Source organism: Mus caroli, unplaced genomic scaffold (genome assembly GCF_978045245.1).
Source record: "Mus caroli unplaced genomic scaffold, Mus_caroli_1 scaffold_3, whole genome shotgun sequence".
Taxonomy (NCBI): domain Eukaryota; kingdom Metazoa; phylum Chordata; class Mammalia; order Rodentia; family Muridae; genus Mus; species Mus caroli.
Window position 1 is genome coordinate 2,612,726 of NW_028227258.1, and position 27,388 is coordinate 2,640,113.

General features: G+C 40.0%; 1 protein-coding gene across 1 annotated transcript in view; it reads right to left on the minus strand.

The window, feature by feature from the left end:
* Positions 1–298: 298 nt before the first annotated feature.
* The window catches only part of Negr1 (neuronal growth regulator 1), a 750,157-nt gene continuing 723,067 nt past the window's right edge, over positions 299–27,388 (minus strand). The window contains exon 7 of the mRNA XM_021157844.3: positions 299–3,934. Within this exon, the coding sequence (XP_021013503.1) occupies positions 3,810–3,934 (125 nt within the window). The 3' untranslated portion in view covers positions 299–3,809. The remainder of the gene's footprint in view (positions 3,935–27,388) is intronic.

Below are 27,388 nucleotides of genomic sequence, written 5' to 3' on the forward strand. Positions count from 1 at the left end.
TCAGTTTGTAGGGTCATTGGATTTTTACCGCCCCCCCTCCATGCTCTACCTGAGACATATCTCACTTCAAGTAAACACTCTAAAGAATATGTATCTTCAAAAAATTAATTTTGGACAAATGTTGTGCATATTGTTAGACCTTTAGGGAACCATATCAGATACAGCTTGAAGCCCATGGAAGTCACAGAATTCAAGTTCTTACACTGTGTCACCATGCAGTACAGGACAGGAGACAATGGGAGAGCAGGCCTAAGATACCATATCTTTGTCAGACTAAAAGAGTTTAAAATGAGTCAAATACATACTTTAATTGATAAACTGACTTTATATTCACCTATTGGAAACAGTACAACATATTTTACATCAGATTATGAAATATGGATGTTTTACTAAAGACAGGAAGGGTGTTTTCCAGTCTTTAAAGTAAGTACATTTCAGAGGATCTTAAGGCAATACCACTTATCCATATTCATATCTATTGAAATACTGTACACCCACACACTTCAATAAATAGTTAGAAACCTGACCTCTTTTTAAAATCATTTCTGGATTTCAAAAAAAAAAACAATTTTTATTGAAAAGATTAAATAGGTAACTTTCAGCTGTGTTACAAAGCTAAGCACAATGGGTAAATTAACAATTATTCAGTAATTTGATCAATACCATTGATTGACTTTGATAGTTCAGTTGCTCAGAGTGTTCAGACTTCACAGATTGGGGGTACTTCTCTATATGTGTGCAGTTTTGTCCTGAATTATCTGGGTGGTTCTTAGCTTAAGTTTTCAGTGAAGCTGTGAACCCCAAAGTGACTTTATGTTTGAAATGCTCTCTCTCAATCTCAGTGTCTGCAAAAAGCACTCAGTACCGTGGCCTGGGCAGTGGAATCATTCAATAAATTCTGCCCAGCAGGACCACAGGGTATATATAGCAGGACTTAGGTTTACAATAAGATCATTGGGAAAAAATTAGGCCATTTGCAGTTAAACCAAGAATGCAGTCCAATAGGCTCATCAGCAGAAGATTCCAGCTCTCCCCCACTCTCCCTCCCAACCTCTTTGCTTCCTTCAGTCATTTCTGTTTATCCCCCATACTCTTTTTTTCTTTTCTCTGTTTTCTCATTCTCCTTTCTCTATTATCATTTTTTCCTTCTTTCTTTAAAAATTTAGGGGCAACAAAAGGAATCCCACAAATGGATATTGTGGAAAACATAACGCTGAAATGAATAGCTAAAGAAATTGTTGTAAATAAAAAGATAAATTAACTTCATAAGACTGCTATTCTGAAATTGCAACAATCTTGTACAGTCAGGACTGATAAAATGGAGTAATCAGACATTTCAGATGCCCGTCAATGTAAAATCACCTACTTGAACATTATATGCAATACATTCACACAAAAAAGCAAATACTGTAGCCTTATTTGAACAATACTGAACTCATAAATACTCATGGTTTCACTCTGTCCAGGCGCCTAAGGACTATGCTGCTGTAATACAGAAAAACATAGCGGATGCCTCCTCTATTAAAATGTCACTCAAGAAAGTCTCTTCTAACATAAAGGCAAATACATGTAGCTACTGAGCTATGACTGTCCTTTGTCACACTCTATGGAAAAACACCGGACTCCACGAATTCGGAATCATGACAACACTTAGAACTAATTATTTGGTTCATCTGTATTTTATACCTCAGTTTACCTCACATGTACCCTACACACCTTACACAGAGGAGGCATTTTTAACTCTAGGGAAACGGTCACTGTATAATACGCATTCTCCAACTGCTTCTCTCCCCAAACAGCGGTTCAGGTGGCCAACACTCCATGGTAGCACCGCTATCTCTAAAAGTAGGTTATCGTGGAGTGTGCTACTTTAAAGCTGCAATACAAAGAAAAATAATTCTGTTGTTTGCTCACTAATTCCACAAAAGAACATTTTTAGTAGCAAATCACCTAGAAATTTAGATGCCATAATTTTCAAAATTCATTTTTAATATATCAATCAAAATGTCATAAATTTATTACAGCTAGTAAATTTCATAGCATTATGCCACATTATTGCCATTTCATAGGAAGACTATGTATTTATGTCTCCTCACTTATGATTCGTTTTCCTAATTAAAATAGATTTATGGTGTCTTTTGGGTCTAAAATTTTTTAGAAAAGAATCAAAAATTTAAAGCCGTCCTTCTAGGGCAAAACATAAACTACCTAAAATAATCACTGTAAAAGTCCTTGGGTGTAGTTTTGAAAGTAGGTCTTTAGTTAGGGTGTGCAGAAGGTCACTGTAGAAACCTAGGCGTGCTGAAATTGGCAACTTCATCAGACCTGAAAAATGGCTTTCAAGGCTCTGGTCTTTCTTTGGTCAAAAGCAAGACCATGAGCCTATTCCTGTAATATAGTAGTTAGACTAACAGCATTTTCCTTCAAAAAATGTAGTTTTGCTTCTTGAATAGAAAAAATGTAATATTCACAATCATTGAGTGATTAACATATCCCATGATGCCCTCCTTCTGGTGTGTCCATTTGGTTGCATCTCACATATGTCCTGTAAGATGCAGTAAAACATGGTGAGTCTTCAGTTTTGGCATCAATTTGAGTGGTAATGACTAACAAGATTTTGGTGAAGAATTAGTTACTTCAGGGCTGATCTGTTATGCATGGATGCCCAATATTTGTTAAAACACATTTTGGAATTTTAAGGAACATAAGATGCATTCCTATCAACCAAAGACAGAGAATCAGATGGAAATCTGCAGGGTTTCTGTCACAGTAACTTACTGATGTCAAAGCCTAATCTGAGCACTCACCACCTCATGTCTCTTGGGTGGCAGGGCTGCGGTCTATGCAGAGAAGCTATGTTAGGGCATCAACTTGAATAGTGCAGGAGACTGCTGCTTTACCAGGGGTCTCTTGAACAAGCTGTGCTGTCCTGTGATGGGCTATGTTTTCCTACAGTGGCACTAATATTAAACCTGAACTTCAACCATGTTATTAAATTGTTTTATCAAGAAAACTGAGATGCTGTGGGCAAAGTTCTCAGGCTCAATGGGTAATGACTAGACACAGCCTAATAGCTTCTTGCCCCCCCCCCCCAAAGTGGGGTGGAGTTTAGCTTATTGGTGTAATTTACTTTTTTTGCTTCCAGATTGCAAGGTTTAGGAAAACATTATGTATTTGTCAGAGACCAAGAGATTATTTTATGAAGGCACACCCATGCTGAGATTAGAAGGAGAAGCATAGCGAGTTATATTACAAGGCTCATTTCCAAAACCTGGATGTCATGCGAGCAGGGACGTCTAGGTATGTGTTACATTTTGAAGAAATGATCTGAAGGCAATATTATTTGAATTTTTATCAAAAAAGAAAAAAAATGCATCTTTGTAAATGTGGGTTGACTCTTATTGAAACAGGGCACGGAACCCTTGTATTGCAGCCTTAAAGAATCATGGGTTCACTGCAATATTTGTTATGTAAACTACAGCCGGAAGCCTAGCAGACCACGACTGAATGCTTTTGAAAAGTTGTCGATTACAAACATGAAATCACAATTAATATCCTCTAAAAGTAAGTTGAGACCTTTCACATCTTAAAAAAGGGACAATGTGCAGTGCTTCACACGGTCGTGTGTCTAATCAAAAGGAGAGCAGAATGAAAGTATTTACAGAACCAGCGATTCCACAGACAAAAGGCGTCACCCGCGTACAGACGGCCGATTGTACCCCACGCTGCTTCAAGCTAGCTGCACCAGATTGGATCCAGCCATCAGCACTCCCAGAGACTCCTTAAAAGCCTGTCATGGGTCTTTAGATTCACTGAAGGATGGCATTCTTCAGGTAGAATATACTGATGACAGAAGATAGTGTCAACGCAAGGCTCCAGCAGGAGAAGAGGTCGCAGGCGCTCCCAGTAATTCCATACTGGGCTGTACTTGGAGCTGGAAAGGAATGGAAGAGAGTCAGTCAAATATAGTTCTCATCTTCTGGTATTCTTGACAATATCCAACTGGGGTGGTGCTGGGGGAGCAGAAATGGTTAGCCTCATCAGGCCTACTAGGATTAACCTTTGAGGTCAGTTTTTTTAAGGGCAAGAGAGCCATGATAAAATCCACCTCCCAGAGCTGTGGTGTAAATTGGAAATGAGCTTCTGGACCCAATAAGGTCCAATGATACTCTTACTCCTCCTAAGTGTACTATAATTATTGGTATTCACAGGCAATATTCACTTATGCATACATTTGCGAAGCTTTCATGGAACAGCCAAATACTACATCGAATGCTGGAAAAACAAACAAACAAAAGTAAAATTTCCTTTTCAAGGACTTCGTTTTATATGTGTGTGAAGACATTTAAACAACTGCATCAAAGTACCATGCAACATTAGCGTTTGAACATGCAAATTCTACTGATAGAAAAGTTATCAAATGAAGTTTCCAGAACTGGAGAGAGTTGCTTTTACGTTTTACTACAGGGAACTACTCAGTAAGTAACATGGGAGAAGTGTTAGGAAAGAGACTTCAGGCAAAATGCTGGAGTTTCAGATGTAGATCAGCCTTGCTGGGCTGAAGGGGCTGGGTTGAAACAAAGTTCTAGGCAGGTAACAACAGGACTTGTAATGGAAAGAGTTCACATCTTGACAAGAGCTTAGGACAGGAGAAAGCATGCACTAGGAATGTATAGGCTGCATGGATACATTAGAAAGCATAGCTTAACACACAAAAGCCCTGAAAAGTCACCAGGCTTAGGGTATGGCCATTGCCTGCCAAGCAGGTCAGCTGCAGCTCTGGGTAGGTAAGGTTGTTGCTGAGGGCTGCCTGGATCATGCTGTTCCCGAAACTGAGCATCACCAGTATTCATACTGACTTGGGACTGATCTTGTTCATCACACTATAATAGCATGAACAACATGCCTGCCATGTTGCTTCTAACTACCACCTGCTAATGAAACCTAAGTTTCAAGTCCTATGTTCTTCTTGAAATCGAATCCTGTGATAGAGACATACATTTCACGCCTAAGTCTACAACTCAAACCCAGGAGCAGAATTTAAATCACCAGCAGAACAGTTTGAATGGAAGCTTCATAAAGGACGAGTCACCACATAATGAGAGAAATAATTATGTTCTGATACTTGTATGACATTATAGGGGATGAAGGAGATACTGGCCCCATGGTGGGAGGGGTACACAGTGAACCCCAGTGTTGGAGCTGCAACTTTTTTTATTAGCTTTATATCCCAGTCACTGTTCCCCTTCACACTGTCCTCTACCCCATCTCCCCTCCCCTTCTCCTCTGAATGGGTGGTCTCCCAACCCCCAACACTCCAGTATCATCCGACCATGGTACATCAAGTCTCTGCAGGACCAGGTGAATCCTCTCCCACTGATGCCAGACAAGAGAGTCCAGTTAGAGGAACATATTCCACAGACAGGCAATAGCTTTAGGCACAGCACCCCTCCAGGTGTTGGAGGACCCAAATGAAGACCAAGCTGCACATCTGTGACATATGTGCAGGGGAAGGGCACAGAAAGGGATGCAAGAGCAACTACTGAGGAGAGCACATCTGTCAGAAGAGGGTGTTTTCAGTGAAAAGAGGAACCCGACTCTGCCTCTAACAGAGCTTTTCAGTGTTTGATACCTAAGATGTCTAACGTAAAATCATGGAAATCCTTATTTTTGCTTGATGAAGACCTGGAAGAGTATTTTAGAAATATGAATTTGTAATTGTTAACAGCTACTTTGGAGTTGTTTTTAAGAATCTTGAGTGTGATGAAAGGATCAGTGAAGGGACAGTAATGGAAAACATGGAGAGTGGCTTTGTACACAAGAGGGGATTCCAGCTTTCAGCTCTAACTGTACAGAGTACAGGCAAGTCATTCTGTCATCAGTACATACTAAGGAAGGATCCACACAGAGCTGGGGGGACCTCAGGAGGCCTGTCTAATGTCTCACATATCACAGCGTTCCTTTCTGTGCAACCTTTCTGTGTGGTATCATCTACAATCCTCTGAGGTCCCACTCTCGCCCTATACTGCAAATATGTGTTCACATATTTATTTCTGGAGTCATTCATATTTCATTTATGTTTCTATTGCTTGAAACAAAATCTGGGCACATAACAGATGCCCAAGAGATGCTCAAGGGAACAATTCAATTAAATGAAGAAATTACCGTTTCAATGTGTACTTTGGTCTTACAAAATTGGCTCTCTTTTGAAGCAGGACACAAGCATATGTCCTGGATCATAAATGGGTGTGCTCCCCTTTGTTATTCTAGTAAGTTTTTATGGAACTAGGCATCAAATAAAATATTAAGTGACAGGAATATGATGGTAAGTGCTTTAGACATGGCCCTGTGGTTATTTAATTCTACACACTCCCATATAAACTTCTATTTTGCTGTCTATTCGCAATGCCATTTTCTTTCTAAAGCCCCACTTCAACTCACATTACCTTTTATCTTAAACACGACAAAATATTATCAATCATATATTTTAAATTAACTAGTTTATACTTAAAATAGCATATGTTTAAATACTCTTGATGACACAGCAATGCATGTGTTATTTTACTTGTGGATAAAACCATAGAATGAGTCTCTCCAGTGTAAAACAGTGGCTACCTGCCTCCTCATCCAGACCATCAGAAAGGGAAAAATGGAGGGCAGTTAGTCAAGGACTGAGAGGTCTCATTCCTAATTTCACATGCTCATGTTACCATTTACACCTCAGGGCAAGAGCCTCTGCCTCTGCCTCTGCCTCTGCCTCTGCCTCTGCCTCTGCCTCTGCCTCTGCCTCTGCCTCTGCCTCTGCCTCTGCCTCTGCCTCTGCCTCTGCCTCTGCCTCTGCCTCTGCCTCTGCCTCTGCCTCTCTGCCTCTGCCTCTCTGCCTCTGCCTCTCTGCCTCTGCCTCTCTGCCACTGCCTCTCTGCCTCTGCCTCTCTGCCTCTGCCTCTCTGCCTCTGCCTCTCTGCCTCTGCCTCTCTGCCTCTGCCTCTGCCTCTCTGCCTCTGCCTCTCTGCCTCTGCCTCTCTGCCTCTGCCTCTGCCTCTGCCTCTGCCTCTGCCTCTGCCTCTGCCTCTGCCTCTGCCTCTGCCTCTGCCTCTGCCTCTGCCTCTGCCTCTGCCTCTGCCTCTGCCTCTGCCTCTGCCTCTGCCTCTCTGCCTCCTCTTCCACTTTTGTTGCTGGGATTGAAGCACAAAAAGCAACATGCAGACAAAGATATGTAGTCTCAACTCTCTGCTTCAAGAATAGATTATTCTGGCACTGGTGAGTTGGCTCAGAGGGTAAAAGTTCTTGCTGTCAGGGCTGAGATCCCGAATTCAGTGTCTGGGACCCACATAGAAAAAGGAGAGATCCAACTCCTGTAACTTTTACTCTGATCTCCACACTTGATTTGTAAAATGGGAATGCTCTCTCTCTCTCTCTCTCTCTCTCTCTCTCTCTCTCTCTCTCTCTCTCACACACACACACACAAATAAAAAATATTAAAAAATAAATTATACTGCCATGGCTCATTGACCTTACAATATTAGAACACATCTAATATTATTAATGACAAGGGCAGAGGCTTATTGGACACATTTGAGAGGACATCCAGGCTTTGTCTTACACAGGCTTGTGTTGGTCAGACTATCTTCTTTCAGCTGATCAGAGGCTGGGCTGTGGGAAGGGCTCTGATTCAACTGAGAAGCCACTAGAGAGTTTGATCTGTTAAAAATGATCATTTGATGACTCTGCAGTTGACAAATTTACTGCAGGGAGCAAGAGCCCAAGGCAATTTTAACTTAAAACCTTTGAGACTTCTGTTGTCTCCTGGGGAAGCCTGCACTCTCCTCACCCCCTCCCTCACTTCTTTTCTTTTTTTCTTTCTCTTGAGGGTAAGAGGACAGGCTCTTTAAGGTGAAGCTGTATTCAGGATCATAGGCCTCTGTTTTCTGGTTATCAGCTGACTCAGATACTTGCCTGTCACTCAGGTTTGGCTCTTTTTTTTTTTTTTTTCCTGAATACATGGGCTGTCCTATCACCCTAAAAATTGTGCAGAGGTTTCAGAACTAAGCCTGAACCCTTATGCTCTCCTCCACATTATGTACCAAATGCCACCTCCTGCCCCCATCAGACTTTCTGCTCAGGTTCCTCCCCTTCCACAGAACAAGCACATTTACTTCATTCCTGACCTACATGGGTTAAACCAGTGTTTTAACAAGAATGTTCTCTATTTTATTTTACAAAAAACAAAACAAAAACAAACAAACAAACAAAAACAGCACCTCTTTGTGTTTGATTTTGCAGATTCTTTAGATTTTATTTTAAATAGGTTCTATCATCCTGGCTAATCATCTCTCCACACTGCAAGCATAGTCTGTTCTTCTGTAGAGTCCCTGTTTGCCATAGATACCAGAACACGGACTTTTCAGAGAGCTAACCCAGGCTTGGTACTCCTCAGGCAGGGAGTCCAGCTTGCATGGTGTGTGGACATTGGGTCTCTCCTGGTTGTGGACAAAAGATGTGACCTAGGTTCTAGCTCATCCCATACCATCTGATTCCAGTGATCACTCTCAATCAGTTTGGCTGAGTCTGATTTCAGTGGTCACTGTCAGTCACACTGGCTGCTTTACGCTGTTTTCAGCCTCAGCAGTTTCTCCTTGTATTGGCTCCAGGAAAGAGCAAATGTAACTGCAAAATATTTAGTTTTGGTTCAAGATCAATTACTTGCCTAGGCAATCTTAACTTACTCAACTACGTTGAATGGATGATTAGGATTCATCTTACAACCTTAGGTAGGATTGCTTGAGTAATATGAATTTTGCTTCCACAAGACAAAACTGGCCTCAACTTATAAATTCCTGAGGAAGTTACACTTGAGTGGGAATTGAACAATTTGTACCCAATTAAGCCTCATGTAAAGTAGAATTATTGAGGGGTACCCAGAGTAGAGCATACATCAGACATAGAGAAATCATGTACCATTTGGTAGGTCATCCGGACAGTACGACTCGGCCTCACTATAGAGAGTTTGCTCAAATAATACCTTTCTCCTGTCTTAACCAATAGTCACCCTTCACACCACCAGGATGCAGGCATATCTAGAGGTTCTGATTATACCTGTGTGTCACACACCTGGCTAAACCAGGCCTTCTCACACTTAACCTCACATCTGTGGTACAGTGAGTGATCTCCAGGGTCAGTGGTGTACATCCTGCACTGTGAGATCTTCTAGATATTGTCGTTAGGGAACCATACCCCTCCAGTACAGTGGTTGTGTTGCAAAGCAAAAGACAGCCAAATTTCCAGAGTGGTTTGCACTCAGCACACTATCATATCATGTCCTGCTCTTGGGCATGTAAGAGATTCACTTGCTATGTGATGCTTTGCAAACAACTCTTAATTTGGCAAAGCATAGCCCAATCTACAATCCTTACCACAGAGGGCTCCTCTGGTACCTGACAAGGTGATCCAAAGAGACACAAGGCCACTGATTCCAACAGCTTCCTCTGGTGTAGAAGAAATTAAGTTGATAAGTTCAGGTAGGTATATTTTTCTTATATTAAGAGCCTCAAGTCATAGAAAACAACTCCCAGTACTTCAGATTTTTGTTTTCAAAATGTCCATCCACATGGTTGGCACATTTTTTTTTTCCTATAGAAATTCTCAGTGTCAGTACTCTCTATGCAGCTTAAGGGAGGAAGGTTCATCTGGGCCACAGGGGTTATGATTCACCATGGTAAAGAAGGGCCTGGACTCTGCTCATGGTCAGGGAGAGGCTCAGGTCATGGTGGGGGAGGGGCTAGGATCAGCTCTTGATGCCCAGAGATTGTGGTGGAAGGTATCCACATGGCTGTGTATCAGAAAACAGGTGAAAACAAATAGAATCCGAGAGGTGTAACTTCAAAGGCCTCTAGTGACCCAGCTCTGCAAGCAATCAGCACACTCTTCCTTCCACATAGCCCCAAAGAAAAGGACCAAGTATTCAGAGCAGGAACCTGTGGAAGACATTCAGACTCCTACCATAACAGATTGTATGTTGTGTTGAAGGGAGTAGAAAGTATGGAAAAGTCACCCATTCCTCTCTATTCCTCTCTTTCTGAACACAGAATTGTCTTCCTAACTTGCTCGTGGCAGCTGCTAACTTATTGTGTGTCAGACCTCTGTCCTTGAATCCCATTCTGCCCAAGTTCCTGCTATGTCCTTCTGTCTCCAGAGCCTTAGTTACACTGTGGTTTCAAATGCAAATTCATCTGCATTATTGCCTTTATTCAGAAATATGTCCATTTGTAGATAAATACTTTTATCTATACAGAGCCACAGGAAACTCTCCAAGACCATTACCTCTAATTTGGGATAAAGAGAATTTTAAAAAGCAATTAACCAAACATAGACAAGCTCTGCTATCTTCTATCCATTCTAGTTTTGGAAATAAAGTCTCAAGAGTTTGAATTTCTCCACAGCATCCTCCATTTAGGCTCGAGTTCTTGTTTACTCTCCCCCAAACCAGAAGTAATTTATGTGGACATGCTAGCTCTGGTGTGAAGTATCTGTCAGTGTAGGCTGCTTTACATAATCCTAAATGGTTCTGAAATTGGCATGATCTGGTTATGCATCCTTATGCATCTTAGGTTGGCTTACAAACATTTTCTAAATGTGCCATACGTATTTTTCAGTGTGTGCATATGTGCCTGAAAAGCAGTTTTCATTGTGTGAAATGTACACATACAAAATACAATATAAATTGTCTTTAGTACTTCAGTACATAGGCTTGAGTTTGGGCCTTTAAGTCATCTTCTTGCTGAAAAACAAAACAAGCAGAAGACTTTACAGAGATGATCCCGTGATCATCCTGTGACTGATCTGTGTCTTCATTGCTTGCATGGGAAGAGTTGGTAGAAATTTCAATCTGGCAAAGAAAAGGTCACATTTAAGCAGTTTTAAAGACTCTTTCTCTAATATGCTCATGGATTATTTTTTTGTAGCTGTGAAATTATTTAGGTTACTATATAGTGTTTCCGAACATGGAGCCGTAATGATGATATTGTCTGGTTCACTATTTTTTATTCTTGGCCTGTTGTGATAGGACTTTCTGAACGAAACCATGTCTTGTTCTGAAACAGATCATGTGCTTCATAGCACATGGCTGTGATAGCATTTTCCTTTTAAAAATATCTTTTATCTTCTGTGTTACTTTTGGCTTTTCAAATTCCCAGGTAATGACAACCCAAGCTGTGGTTCTGACATATTTAAATTCTTCCCCTCTTCGTGCTTACGACAGACTTTTAGTTTCTCCTAACAATTTTCCAATAATTGTCAGCATCTTTTGGTCATTGACAAGGTCCTGATACAGTCTAAATGGTTTGTAGGGGAATCTGAGATTATCTCAAAGCTCTCTCTCCAGCCTGGTCCCAGTCTGTTCCACCACATTCCACCAGAGACTCATGGGAAACCTCTCCATGTTTACTACAGTCAGCTTTTATTTGGCTTGCATTACTGTCTTTGGAACTAACATTCTACTCCAATGCCTTTTGCTCGCATTGATAGAATGTTCCAGAACTCTAAGGAGCTCAGCTGCTACAACTCCTCAGTTTTATAGGCATGACCATGGGGGTTCAGCTCTGGAGGTAGGAGGATTCCATGTTTCTATCTCTGTGCACCCTCCATGAGATACACCCTATGGTGTCTGCTGCCCCCCACAACTCCCCCATTGTCACTGGTTTGAGCAGTCCTTCCTGCCCCGACAAAGGTGCCCTGCACCTTTAGGACAGAGCCTGTTTCTCTTGAAAGCAAGGGTTTCATTTAATTTACTTCCTGTCAAGTGCTTGGTGATATTGAGCATTTGTAACAGGGAACTAAATTAGTAGATGTTTTAATTTCTATGTTTCCATGAGGCTTTGCTAGATGATCAAGAAACAGAGGAGACAGCACTTTTGGGAGCTCAGGGCTGGGAAGGCTGTCACCACTAAAGCATTCATTATACTGAACAGGAGAGTCCTGTCTCCTTGGTTGACTATTAGGTCCTCATATCTTAAATACTCAACAAACACTCACAAGAGAACTATTAAAGAGTTTCTTTTGTCTATGATTCTGTTGGAATATATGAGAGAGAAGGAAGACTTTAATTCTTAACCTCTGGGAAAACTAGGAACAAGTTCCCATCTCCATACCTGTTTTCTCAGCTGAACATAGAGGATACAAATTGCCCCAGTGTTGTGGGACTAAACAGTGCTTAGCTAATTCTTAGTATTTAAACAAGAAGAATCCATGATGCCCTCTCCTGGCTCCAAGAAAGACATCTCTTTTTTGAAGTACAGTCTTGTGCAGCAGAAGGTATAGAAGTTTGAGGAAGTAGCAATCACACATCTACTTCAGAACTGTCCAGACATCTGTCTGACTGCCTTGCTCTCAGGAACATTGACTAGGCTTGTATCTGTGATCCTCAGTGCCTTTCCTGGAAGATTTCGAAGCTTGGTTGCATCTCTTGTGATCTTGCTCTGGCCATCCCTCAATGTAAAGTCTATGCTTTGTTCTCTTTGTATCTTCCCCGGTGGCTTTGGCAGTAAGTATGCATGGAAAATAATAAATATTTGTTCTCTGTATGCCCACATGAGGAAAATTCAAAATCTATTGAGTTTACCATTTGTGGATTGCCTCAGTCTCATTGGCTTAGAGCACTGGCTGTTGCTATGCAAACCTGCTGTGCAGGGGTTGGTAGAAGGAATCACAATCATTTGAAGTAAACTCACATGGTTTGTCTGAGGCCCCAGAAGGGTCTGGTTACCACACCAAGCACCAGCCTAGCAACACAGCTCTGGAAAAGATTTTATTTTGTCTCCATTTCACTTGGTCCAGTTGTCCACCCATGTGCCTCAAAATTCTTCCCGAGTCGTTCATCTTAGAAAAAGTCAGAGTCAGCTTTACACAGCCTAGAGTCATTTGAGAAAGAACCCTTGTAAGGAGTCGCTCAGACAAGATTTGCCCTAGGGTGCATCTTTGGTACAGTTTTAATTTTAATTGATGCAGGAGGGCCTAGCCTACTGTGAGCAGCACCATCCCCTTCATAGATGGTCCTGATGCATATAAGAAAGCAACAGAGCATGAACCAGCAAGTATGTCCCTCACAGATTATACTTCAAGTTCCTGCTGGAAGTCCTGTTCTGACTTCCTTCAGTAGTGATCTATGACCTGTAAGAAGAAACCAAACAAATCTTTTCCTTCCTTAAGTTGTTTTTGGTTAAAGTGTTATATTACAGCAACAGAAAAGAGACACTCAGACAAAGACAACACTCTTTCATGACAAAAAATAAAACTACAAGTTATAAACATTGTGTTGTAACTTCATTTCCTCCTCAGTGCATGAAGTACTACACATAGTAGGTAAATTAATTTTGTGTAACTCAATCAATTATCTGCTCCTTGACAGCACTCTCATTGGCTAATGATAACCTTCCAAGTCATCTAGTTCTTATGAGGTCTACATTAACAATGCCTTTTGTGGGCACATGCTCTCAATAATGATAAGAGTCCTAAAATTTTAATTAAATCTTATTTTTCCTATAGACTTTATTCCAAGAATATTGCCTACTGTTTTACACTACATCTCTATCTCAGTTCCTGCTATCCCAGCAACACTGACTAATGAAAGTCTTTTCTTCTTTTGTATTTCTTAAATATTTAAAGGCACTCACAGTTCTTATAATTTTTATGACTTCAACCATAAAATGCTTCTCTCCCTCAACCTTCAAATATTGGCTCTTTAGTGATGTGACTTGTAAAATGGGAAATGCAGTGAGTAGGGAGGGAACTTGGCAACACACACAGGAGTCATGTTAGGCAATTCTCACCCAAAGAAGAGGCAGAGGATGAAAAGAAGAAAAGATGAAATTCCAAGGCCTACAGTGCTGAGTGGTTCACACTGTGAACTGGAGCTGGTTTCTGCCCATGTCCAGTAACTTCTGACAGAAAACAGGGCTTGCATGTGGATCATGGTTTTCTTGAATGAAGGTCAAGTGTAGGCTTAGATTTTTAAAAACCTACTTTAATAAGGGTTCTTATATGCTTTAACCTTCCTTCTAGCCCACCACCCACCAGAGGTAGTGGAAGGGAAAAATGAATAATGCAAAGGAGAATGTGGATCTTTTTAGAGATAGTTCTTTGGGGGGTGATCCCAATCTTCCTTGTCAGGATAGCAGCAGTTCAGTTCTCATGAAACAGCAGTGGTAGTTCAGTCCACTTGCAAACACCATTCAGGAGTTAGCAAAGGTGATTTGGTCCTTTCCTCATGTGGCCATTCAGAGAACAGCTATTTATTATTTTCCATGTATACTCACTGCCAAAGAAACCTTAAGGCTCTGCCAATTGTCTTGATCCATAGGAATGGCAAGAAGCTGATGTAACACCACCAGAAGTTCTTTGGTGTGTTTCTCTCCGTGAAGTCATGACATACTATGATCAGCAAAGAAGGCAAGGTGAACTAATACCACAGCGTTGTCAGTGATGACCAGAGTAACAAAGCATAGCAAAGATCAGAAAAGAAAGGCAAGGTGAACCAATGCCACACAGCATCGTACACTCTCTGTTGGGTTATATTTATACCCTTTCCATACATCATGTGTTCTCTCAAGCATCTAGTCTAGCAAAATATCTCATGCTCTTTTTCCAGGAAGCTTCCAGAACAACACCATGTGTTACTCTCACCAAAATATCCTCTCATAAGACAGTTTCCAGAAAACACCACATGACACAACTGACTCTCCAAAGAAACCAGAAATTTTATTTTCAGTCAGGATTTAGTAAAAATAAGGGAAGGCCCTGGCTTTGTAAACTTCTGCATTGAAATGCTGAACCTGCGAGCTGTCTTTTTGTATATTCAGGTCTGATGGTTTACAATGCTGTTGAGGAAGCATTCTGCTACATGTCCTGCATTAGGTCTTCCTGACTCCCGCCTTAAGCTTTTACCTGCAATTCATTCACTCACAGCCTTTCACAGGTTGGTTTTGCTGAGAGATGCCTCCTTCATATAATTTGAATTTAAATTGGGCTTTTATACTTATTGCCAGAAAATCTTCTTTCAAAAATGGTTGCTTTTCAAACATGTGATCATACTATGTGTTTACTGGGCACTTTTTGGATACACATTATGTGTTGGGTTTTATGTCTGTTGTTGGATGCAGAAGAGACAGACCAGATTTGTTCATGGCTTTAAGGAACTTAACATCATCAGAATAGAATGTTCTTCACTAGAAGCAAAGGAATCATTCACCCCCAAGTTGTGTTATCAGCATTTTAGAGTGAAGACAAACTTTGAATCTATTCTCCTTTGCTAAAGTACAACTGAATCAGAACTCTAAGGAGAGAAACACATTTAAGACTCAGGCCCCATAGAAGCCATCCTTAGACCCACAGATGGAAGGCAACTAGAGGCTGTCTGGCTTTGGGGTCTGACATCCTTTCTTGTCTGCTGCACTTTCCATGCTGACTTATTTACTATCTTGTTTCAGGTGATTGCAGGCCTCATTGTGTTTAATATTAAACATTAGTCAATAAATCTTAAAGTATCTATAAATCTAATATGATAAAAATGATTTCCATCTTGCAAATTATCCAATAGATGCATCTTTAAGGATTTTAAACTGTAAATAAAATATACAGAGCTTGTTCTGCATATTATGAGAGTGTAGAAATCTATATTGAAGCATTAAATGCTGAAAATAATTTCTAATAACTACAGTGAATATATGCCATATTCACATCTTCCTGGGGCATTAAGCTTGGATCAGTGTTTTAGCATCTCAAACACATGACACTAGGAATAAGTCTTTCCTAATCAGATAAAAGCAATAACTGAAGAGCTATCCTCCTGGGTTTTTAATGTACTCACTTGTCAGGAGTAATTTTGTTTGTATCAGAGTAGGCATCCTAGCTCTGTGCTGTGTGTCTTTACTGTCTGATTCTTCTGGCCCACACAGAAGATGCAGTTGTGTTTCATGTGTGTTTTCAAGGGAAGGAGAAGCTTTGTTCTTTTAATCATGATGGAAGTCACCATGTGGGAAGTTGAAGAATGGTGAAGGGAACTGTATATTCTCCAGAGGGGAACCCAGGTGTGTCAATCTGGTTTAACTGCAGTGCTTTCTACCTCCTGGCACAGCCTCCTCTAAGGGGTGTCTAAGAGTAATCGCTCCTAAAAACAGAGCCAAATTTAAACACGCATTTCTTAACACAGTCCTCATTTCCCACTAACTTTTACTCTACTCATTTTTAGAGGAGACATTTGGAATCATAATTTTTAAAACGTATTTTTAAAGTTTCCTGTAAATTTATTTGCAGGACTTTATAGAATCAGACATTTTGGATTATTCTCAGAACAAGCCATTATAAAAAGGTTGGGGTTACATCTTTGTACTTGAGTTAACTCTTTTAAAGGATATAAGAAGGGTACAAGATACCTTGGGCATTTCCTAACAATTTTACTGGAATTTCCTTTGATGTTAGTTAAGATATTTGTTGTCTATGATATTTAAACCATTGTTTAGATATTCTCATAGAAACAGGATGATTTTTTTATATCTCTTACAGTGTTTAAGCAATATGGCACTTATTTGCTTACAAAGAAATAGCATCTTTATCGACAAGTATGAACTAGGAACATATCATGTTCCTATAACAATACACCAGTAACAAAAACAGAGCTTTCCATCGGGTAATGTTCTTGTTTATATGGAGCAACAAAAAATTTTTTAAAATTTCAATTTAACACTTAAGTCTCAGTCCCATCTCTTTGACACAGTTGGTTATACTGTCCACAATGTGTAAGAAATGGCACCAATGTCAACTGGAGCTGGCTTCTCCATGTATTGAAAGCTTCAGTCAAATTGGCATGGTTCAGAGCATTCAATGAGATGCACAAATTAACTAGTTTAATATCCTTAATTGGTCATTATACTTTTGTGTGAGTATTTCTCTTAAGCCTTCCATGGAGCAATTCCTTTTTTGTTCAGTTCTCTATAAACAAGCTGAAGTAAGGAAAGGCTCTAACTTTAAGTACTATGAAGTCTCTTATACAACCAAGCAAATCAGAGGTGGAATCTCAGCACAGAAGCTGAGGGTTTCTCTGTGGAGAAAGCCCACTCTCCAAAATGAATGTGTGTGTTTCTGAAAGCTCCACCAGAAACACACACACTCATTTTGGCTCCCTATAGTTACTAATTACAATTTGTCATGCTGGGAATTCTGAGGTTCCTATGTATTACTAGGTAAGTTACTAAACTGTATAAACCTACTAAGTGCAATAACTTTGAAAGTCCTTAAGAAACACCTACTCTATTGAATTTCATATGGGTGGATGTTAAAGGTTTAGACAGGGGAATCTGACCATAATAAGAATCCATTTTATATCTTCATAACTGAATTATGAAAAATAGATTTCAGCTATTTTAGAATAAATGCAAAGTCAAAAAATTATGGAAGAAAAATAAGTTTTCATGTCTTCTTTGGTGCCAGTTTGTCTGAAGATGTTGCTTCTCAGACACTTTACTATGGGATAGAGACCAAGGTCCATTTCCTAGGTGGTAAGAAAAAAAATGCTGGGAACACTAGACTCTTACTTCATATTCTATTCCTGAGGAGACAAATTATTTGTGTTGATTAAAGGGGTAAAATAAGTGTCACATAACAGTTACTAAACTTTAAAGTGAGGCCTTAAAGCATATTCCAAACAAAACATTCACTTCATTTGTTAGTTCTGTTATTATAGACACCAACTTCTCCTTCTCCTTTTTTCTTCTCTTCTTCCTCTTCTCCTTCTCCTCCTCCTCTTCTCTTCTTCCCCTCTCTTCTTTTTGACAAAATAAACTCATATAGAAAGTTTTAAATATAAAATAATTAACAATAACAAAATCCTGAAGTACTATGGATCTCAAATTTCTACTTACTCAAAGAGGTTATTAACACCTTTGAGTTTCTGTGAGTATGAGAGTCAGTAATTTATTTCTATCCTTCTTTATGTATACATCAGTTTGTGAAAACATCTGAGACTTGTGTGTGATTCTTAGACACTGATAATTGGGACTTTGGGGGAGAAAGCTACTCTTTTTAGTTGTTGTCATTTGACTAGGGTTATTACCTAGTCCCTATGGCTGTCAAAGGGGTGGACTTCTTGCTCTAGAGTCACCTGTATTCCTTAGGACATGGTATCCTGTTTCTCTTAAAAGTTCCCAGTACCTTTAGTCTTTAACTTTGGCCACCTATGGAAGAAAGAACCATTCTTAAAGGCACTCAGGCGAGGAAAAGAGGTATTCTCCCTATTTTAAAGTTAAATAGGATGTCTGTAATTACAAAGAATTTGGGACCTTAGCTACACACTAGGTGGAATTGCATCCTGGTAACAAACAGAGTGAGTAGGGGTGTGAGCCTACAGAGAGGAGCAGCTAGGCCTGCAGAATTCAAAGTTGATCAAACTGCAGGCAGACTGTCTGTGCTGATGTAAGAAGCCCTGGACATGACATGAACTGGATCTGAGGTAGAAGCTGAAAGATCAGAATCTGAAGGTCATCTTCAGCTTCATAGCAAGTTCTGTGTCATCCCAGTGTATATGAGACCTCATTGGCACACAGTAGGTCTTGGCTCTCATAAGGAAGTTTTGCAATAGACTGTCAGGTATGAGCAATTTTTCCTATACCAGGAGGTCTCAACACCTAAGAAAGTGTGGCAGGGCAGTTGCTCTTATGACTCAAATAACATTCCATAGCCAGGGCTTCGTTTAGATAATGCCCTATAATTCCAAGCTATATTTATCATTCATGTTTTCTACAAACCCTTCCTCACCAATGAAAATCTATCAGAGACTCAGATCAAGACTGATGCTCTGCTGAAAAGAAACAATTGCCAGCCACTTACAAAGCCAAACTTACTCTGCACCACTGCACCCCTGGAGAGAGAATGCCTCTATATACATACAGTTTTCACAGAGTTCAGAGAGGAAGCTTGACTCAAATAGAATCCCATGAACCCACATACATAACATGACCATGTCTGAACTCTGCTCAATGAGGAACTAACTAATTCTGGTCAGACCACAATTATGTTCATTTTTCTAACTCCTTTGTGGTCAGATAGCAAATACAGATGATACAAGAAATAAGGCACTGTGGCAAATTTGAGCAAACAGAGTTTAGAACGAGTGATAGAAAGCTTAGTCAAGCATAGAGCTCCCAGTACAAAAGGCAGAACCAGGACAGAAACATCAAACATTTCCCAGAGGCTCATGATTGAATATGAGGGGCCTATATCCTCTGGCACAGCATTCCCTTCTCTTTCCCCAGCAATCACAAGCCTACAATTTAAAGATGCTTGCTTTGGAGTACTTGCTATTCACAGCAGCTACTAAAATGTCGTATCAGTATGAAAAAGAGAGGAAATCCCTCAGCTTACTTCACCCCCCCCCCCAAGGTTGGTATCTGATTGCCTTCTATTGGGTGGAAAAGGGTACATACACACACACACACCACATGACACACAACAAACACTTGACACACAATATACACATGACATATAACACATACATATACACATGACATACCCAATACACATGCATACATACAAACACATACTACACACATACATTTACACATGTCACATATACATGACATACAACACAAACATATGACACAAAACATGCACATATACATATCCACACATGCACATATACATATCCACACACACACACACACACTATACAAAACACACACATGCATACACACAGATACACATACACCATACACATATGACGCTGATACACACACATGACACACAGATACACACATGATGCACCATACATGATATACCATACATGACACACGACACACCCACATCCACACTCACACACACACACACACACACACACACACACACACACACACACACACACATTCCTAGAAGACCCTTTCTTCCTGCAAAACTTCAAGTCTGTCTTGGCGCATGGATCATCCCTCCATTTGTGCTGTTCTTCGACATGTTCTGGCATGAATAGAAGAGGGATGGAATGAAGGAATGAAAGTGGGATCCCGGTGTTCCTACCATGTAAAGTAACAATACATAAACCCCATATAGGGAAGTGTGGAATAAAGCCAAATTGTCTTATGTAGAGGAAAACATGGCTTTCTTTAGAATTGTTGTTTTCGATTATAACAGTGATTTTTTAGTCACCATGACAAATCGGCTCATAATTTATTTTGAGAAGTTAAATGAGAAGACAATGCACTACTCTGTAGGTGGCATTTCATCTCACACTAATAAACGCTCTTCCCAAATGTGAAATATGCTCTCAGTGGTAAAGTTCTGTAAGCAAGCAGAAAATTATGTAAATCTGATTTTCTTACAGTGTGCCTGCTATCTCTTTAAGCTTGCTAACTCAGATCCAGGTTTATTAACACAAAAGCACTGGATCAGAATGACAACAGGTATTTTTTGAAGTGTAATTGAAAATTTTCCGTTTTCAAAAAAATCTAAGAAATCAACAGTTATGTGAGATGGAAAAAAACAAAACCAAAAAATGACCAAACTAAGACATAATTTCTTAACTCATCATGGGTTTAATTGCCTCTCATAATGAAGAACGACAATGGGACTTCAATAAACATAGCGCCTGCTTGAAAACCATGATCAAAGAAGTGCGAGCCAGGAGCTGCGCTCAACTTCCCAGCTCCCACTGTTCCCACAGGCTCACATTTAACCTGTGTTTGCTGTACTAGTTTATCTGAAATGTCACCCTTGCCTGGGCAGAGACACATGTACAGAATCAGGTCTCCTTCTGAGCCTCTGCTCATGTGTGGTGTTCTCTGAAGTCTCTGGCAGAGTGGAGGAGACCAACCGGGAGCCAGAGACACAAGCTTACACCAGGGAACTCACAGCGGAGGATCTGTCTCTGTCCTCAGGCCGCCTTCACTCTGAACAAGGTCTTTTGGTGCTGATGTCAATCCATTCAGTTTAATGCTATTTTGAACCTGCACTGACATATTTTAATTGATTTTAATATATGAGACACCCTCATCTTCTGTGTTCTTCTAACACTAACCTCCTACTGTGTATTGACAGAAAGGCAGAGAAACATTTTTCCTTTTCTTTTCTGTGAAGAACTGATCAAATACATTAATCAATTAGTTTAAACTACCGTGAAATTGCTAGCTTTGCTTTAGGTAATACAAATATGTAATGTTTCTTGTACTGGTGACTACTGGTTTAAGAGAGCAAATGTTCTAATATTGATGTTACCAGTGTAGTTAAATATAAGTTAAGGAAAAGGTTCTTGTTTGGTAAACTCAGAAAGCAATACATATAAATTTCATTTCATTTTAAGGAATTGTGCCAACTATAAAATGAGATTGTGAGACTCTAATTTCAGCATTCTGGAATTTAAAGCAATAGACAGATAACGTACAGGCATTTACAGAACAAGTAAAGACAGAACACTGAGTTAGGTATGGTGTGAACTGCCAGAGACAATGACTTACAGATAGCAGGACAAAGCAACTGTATATCACACACACACACACACACACCCCACATATGTGTAAGACATATACATACACATTCAATACAGATACACACACATGCATAGCACATACACATACACATTCAACACACACCACACATACATAATACAGAATATACATACAGACTCAATATACACACATACATTTATACACAATACACTAGACACATGCATAACACATATACATACACATTCAACACACACACACACACACACACACACACACACACACACACTTTAGCTCAGGCAAAGGGGGGACTGGGATGCACAGCCATGGCTGAGGGCAAGATGGACAATTCCAGAATATGACTCACAAGATAGCCTTTCAGAACATGGCAAGAGCCTCTCAGGTTCACTGCAGATGGAAGAGTGGGCAGGCCGGCCCTGGTGCATAGCTTTGCCGCAAGGGTCCTAGAATCTGAGGGCCATGTCTGTTCTGTGGGGTTAAAGTTTCCCACTGCCTGCCTGCCTATACATCCTGTGCTAACTCTGTCTCATAAGTATGCATGCTTTGTCACTGTTCAAGCCAGCACTTCACAAACACACACATACGCAAAACCCAGCTCATCTTCATTAGCCTGTAACATTTGCCTTGTCTCAGGTAAGTGGGAATCAACTCTAACAAGGCTGGGTATCAGGCATAATGTTAATAGACTTGTAGTAAAGAGAAGATGTAGGGAGATGGATGCTTGGCTGGGGGCTCCTGGCATTCAGAACAGACCAACCAGGAGCTGGTTCTTACAGAAAGTATGTACTCAAATACTAGTCTAAGATTTCTGCATATATGTATTTTCTCCCCACAATCCCACATATAGATGGAAAATGGAGACACGTGGGTCTTGGATTTAACCAATCAATTGTAGCTTGGAGACCTCTGTCTTTTAACACTCTTACTAGTCAGGCCTCTCAAGGAAAAGCAAAATATATTAAAACCTTAAAAAGTTGGAATAATATTTGCTTTTTGTCCCAATCCTGTTTCTGTGATAAAATAACTCTGGCAAGAAGGAACTGTGGGGTGTCATAATGACAGGAATGTGAAGCTGTTGGTCATATCACACTCAGAATGGGGAGCAGGGGAAAATGAATGTGTGACTACTTGCTTGCTCTTGTATCAGTTTTCTCACTCTGCTACAGTCCAGCATTACCCTTTTAGGGAATGGTGCTGCCCACAGTGGGATGGATTGTTTCACATCAATGAATTTATCCTCAATCCTCCTCAGATATGCTCACAAGCCAAGCCAAGGTAGATAATCCCTCACTGGGACTTTTATTCCAGGCCCCTCTGGGTTTTTCAAGGTAACAAAGATAATCATTTCATTGAGTAATTTTGGATTTTATTTTTCAAAAAAATGTGTGGACTAAGCTTTCTGATACTAACAAATACAATCCATTTATTTGCAATGAATTTAAATTCAGTTAAAAATCAATTTCCTAAGGAGAAACAAACCCACACTTAGTACTTAAATCGGTTCATATTGGGAGCACATGGCTTTATGTGCTGTCATAGATTTTCTTAGTTTGCAAAACGTACAAGTAAGACTAAAAGGAACAATCTAAGAGTTAACCTCAGTCTAAATGGCATTTCATCTTAATTCAAACACTCAGTAGATTGCAGGATAAAATGCTCACTCATGAGAGGCTGTGTGAAACTTCCCTTTGTTGACAGCTTGAGCTTCCACCCAGAGCCAGCAGCCTCCACACAGTCTGTCCAGAGAATCACCCATCTGTTAGGTCCTCTGGTCAGTTCAGTCCATTTTCTCCTCACCCTGGGAACTTTCCAGCCTGTTCCCAACCATAGTTCACTCCATTGCAGCCAGAAAAATGGTATCAATTAAAATGGAGAACACACCATTGTGACAGGCGAAGCAGCCCTTCCATTCAAGGACCACTGCTTTGTGATACGGCACCTCAGGACATTCTCCCTTGGGCTGGGATGATGGATTAGTTGGTAAAGTCCTTGCCTTGCAAGCACAAGGACACGATTCCCAGAATTTCCATCTTAAGAAGGTGTTCAACAAGAGCACTAAGAATTATTCCAGAATCTCATTGGATGTGTGTCACTGTAAATGGATCAAGGGGGCCTGATAAAGCTGTCTCCTGAGAGGCTCTGCCAGTGCTTGACAAATACAGAAGTGGATGCTCACAGCCATCCATTGGACAGAGCACAAGTTCCCCAATGAAGGAGCTAGAGAAAGGACCCAAGGAGCTGAAGGGGTTTGTAGCCCTATAGGAAGAACAATATGAACTAACCAGTACCCCCAGAGCTCCCTGGGACTAAACCACCAATCAAATAAAACACATGGTGGGACTCATGGCTCTAGCTGCATATGTAGCAGAGGATGGCCTAGTTGGTCATCAATGGGAGGAGAGGCCCTTGGTCCTGTGAAGGTGCTATGCCCCAGTATAGGGGAATGCCAAGGCCAGGAAGCAGGAATGGGTGAGTTGGAGAGCAGAGGGAGAGGGGAGGGGATAGAGGACTTTTGGAGGAGAAACTGGGAAAGGGAAGAACATTTGAAATGTAAATAAAGAAAATATCTAATAAAGATAAATAAATAAAAAGAAATTCATCCCTAATCATATATGCACAAGCCACAGCAAAGAGAAAAAAAATGTGTTAAGAGCAGGGTCTCTATTTACTTGAAAAAGATGAATCAGTAAGATCATCGTGGAATCTTATGATTCCCTTGTCTCTGAAGTGTGCAGTCTAGGCTAATCTATAGAGATAGGAAGTTAGTGACCTGTTGCTTAGGGTTAGGAGGAATGAGGTGTTGGGGTCATTTACAGGGAAACTGGTTCTTTTGCAGATGATGTTCCAAATTCAGTGCTGGGGATGTTTATTCAGCTTCACGACTAAATTCACTGAATTTTAGTGGGTGAATTATACATGCATTATACCTCAATAAAACCACAGCCCCATGGAAAACTAGTAGCCAGTTCCTTTCCATCAGAAATTACAGTGATGGTGGGAGCACAAGTTCCAAAGAGCAGGCGCATGAGCTTAGCGAGTCTGAGAAATCATTTAGAATGTTTACAGACTTTTGGTCCACTTGGTGTTGATGGACCACTATGTACACACAAGTATTCACATTCTCCATGTGTGGAAATGTGAGTGTTAGGGTGCAGCCAAACATAAGATCTTTGGAAACGAGATTGTTTGTCTAAGATTTAATTAAAATGTTTGACACATCCCCAAAGCGATGACCAAACCAGGGATCACTGATTAAAATTAACCATAAATTCCTGTCAAATTAAAGGTAGGAAACTATGGAGTTCATTCTTTAATAATATTTTATTTTTATCTTTTTCTGTGGTACTGGGGATGGGTCCTTAGCTCTGTGTATGACAGTCAAGCACTCTGAATCAAATTATTTCCCCAGCTTTGAATATTCATTTCATCAAACAATAGTCTTTCAGTTGTGGGCAAGATTCTTAGTCAGTAGGGTCCTCCTTTGGAGATGCTTTCTCACAGAGGCTGTGTGCCTTGCAACACATGGCTGTTCAGTCCAGTTCTTGTAACTATGGTTACTGATCTGTGCTTCTAACCAGCCAGCTATTAAACCATATCACACAATGAGGATCACCGGTAACAGATAAAGCCATGTAAACTATTTGGAAAGATTTGAAGCCGAACAAGTGTTTCCTGCCAAGTCTTTAGTCAAAGGCTGGCAGTGTACAAATATAATATTCCAGGAGTCCTCATACCTGGGGTGTCATGCTCAAATTTGGCATGGGGAAATTAATGGATCTTTTGCAAAGATACTTAAGTCTGCATTTTATGAAAGAATCCATCAGCTCCGAGCCCCTTTCCCATTATGAAACATTTCTATCCATTTATGAGGGTACTTTAAGTGTGATGAATTCCAGCACCTTCATTTTTTGTGTTATGTTGAAACAGTACTTTACATAATAATAAGCTCCCTAAAACAACATAAACATCTCCTCATCCCATTGAAAAGAGGGATGAAAAACTACTTTCAAGGCAATAAAGAAAAACTTGTGTGTCTGTATTTTCTTTTTTCTCTTTTTTTCAGGTTGAATTATATAATCGTAGGAGAATTTTATAGTGTCTTGAGGCAGACACTATGGTCTTTAGTTAAGAGTCTGTCATGAACTGGTCTTTATCTAAACTTAAAATTCTGATTGACATGAAAGACTAAAAATTCCATACCACATTTCACAAGAATAATAAGGCCAGGTAACCATGAGATAACTGATCCCAGTTAGTACCTTCTTGGTCAAAGCTTGAATGTGTTGATTCCAAAAGGTGAAATGACTTGGCTGGACAGTTTTGAAAAAAAAATTATTCTTTTGGACACAACAGGAACCATTAAGCAATGTACAGGCAGTAAGAGATCACGAGTAACTGTGGATGCTATGCAAGAGAAGTTATAGTGGGCAAATGAGGTTCCTGGAGATGGTCTACTGTTTTGTACAGCTACAATGGGTGCTCCCTGGAGAACTTTGCTGCTCAGGCTCCTGTCTCATGCTTACCATCACTGTGTTCCTCATTTATCTGGAATTATATGATTTGGCTTGGGGAGACCCCCACTGCCCATAGTATGGTGTGATTACCTTCTGGGAAGCAGTCCACATGAAGCAGTCAATATGAAGACGAACTTTCATAATATAATATTGTCTAGATGAATTAATATTTTTATGGAATTCCTCATTTTAGTAATTTTACCATGATAGTGTGCTTTAAATAATTTGAAGTAGTTAGGGAAGTTGGCAGAAAGTTTAAAGTTAGAATCAAATATAGAATATACCCCATCATTATAGAATAGCAAGGTTAAAACAGTAGTACAGTGAGATTTCATGAATCATAAGCATGTAGCTGTACTAGCAAGAAAAGTAGGGTTGAGACAAGTTAATGATCAAAAAAAACATTCATTCTAGGTTGGATCTGAAGCCCTAGATCTTGTGACCTACAGGTCTTGGTGTGCATCATGAAAAGACATGGTTATGAATAAAGAATAAATAATCCTATTATGAGTTTAAAATAAGGAATAGATAATTAATCAGGTTAGCTGAACAAGACCTCAAAAATAAGACGTAAGATAGATGATGATATATTTCTTGGTAAATACAAATTGTTGTTATCTTCACATAGAAGAAAAAATTACTACTGTAGACTGGCTTCCTTAAACTTTGTTAATCAGTGAGAGAAGAATTATTTCTTGGGGTTATGTTGAACTTGTGGAAAGGAGAAAGATCTGTATGACAAGAACTTCAAGTCTCTGAAGAAAGAAATTGAAGAAGATCTCAGAAGATGGAAAGATCTTCTCTGCTCATGGATTGGCAGGATTAATATAGTAGAAATGGCTATCCTGCTGAAAGCAATCTACAGATTAAATGCAATCCCCATCAAAATTCCAACTCAATTCTTCACTGAGTTAGAAAGGGCAATTTGCAAATTCATTTGGAATAACAAAAAAATCCTAGGATGGCAAAAACTCTTCTAAATGATAAAAGAACATCTGGTGGAATCACCATGCCTGACCTCAAGCTGTACTACAGAGCAATTGTGATAAAAACTGCATGGTACTGGTACAGCAACAGACAGGTAGATCAATGGAATCGAATTGAAGACCCAGAAATGAACCCACACACCTATGGTCACCTGATCTTTGACGAGGGAGCTAAAACCATCCAATGGAAAAAAGACAGCATTTTCAACAAATGGTGCTGGCACAACTGGCAGTTATCATGTAGAAGAATGTGAATTGATCCATTCTTTTCTCCTTGTACAAAGCTCAAGTCTAAGTGGATCAAAGAATTCCACATAAAAAGAGAGACACTGAAATTTATAGAGCAGAAAGTGGGGAAAACCTTTAAAGATATGGGCACAGGGGAAAAATTCCT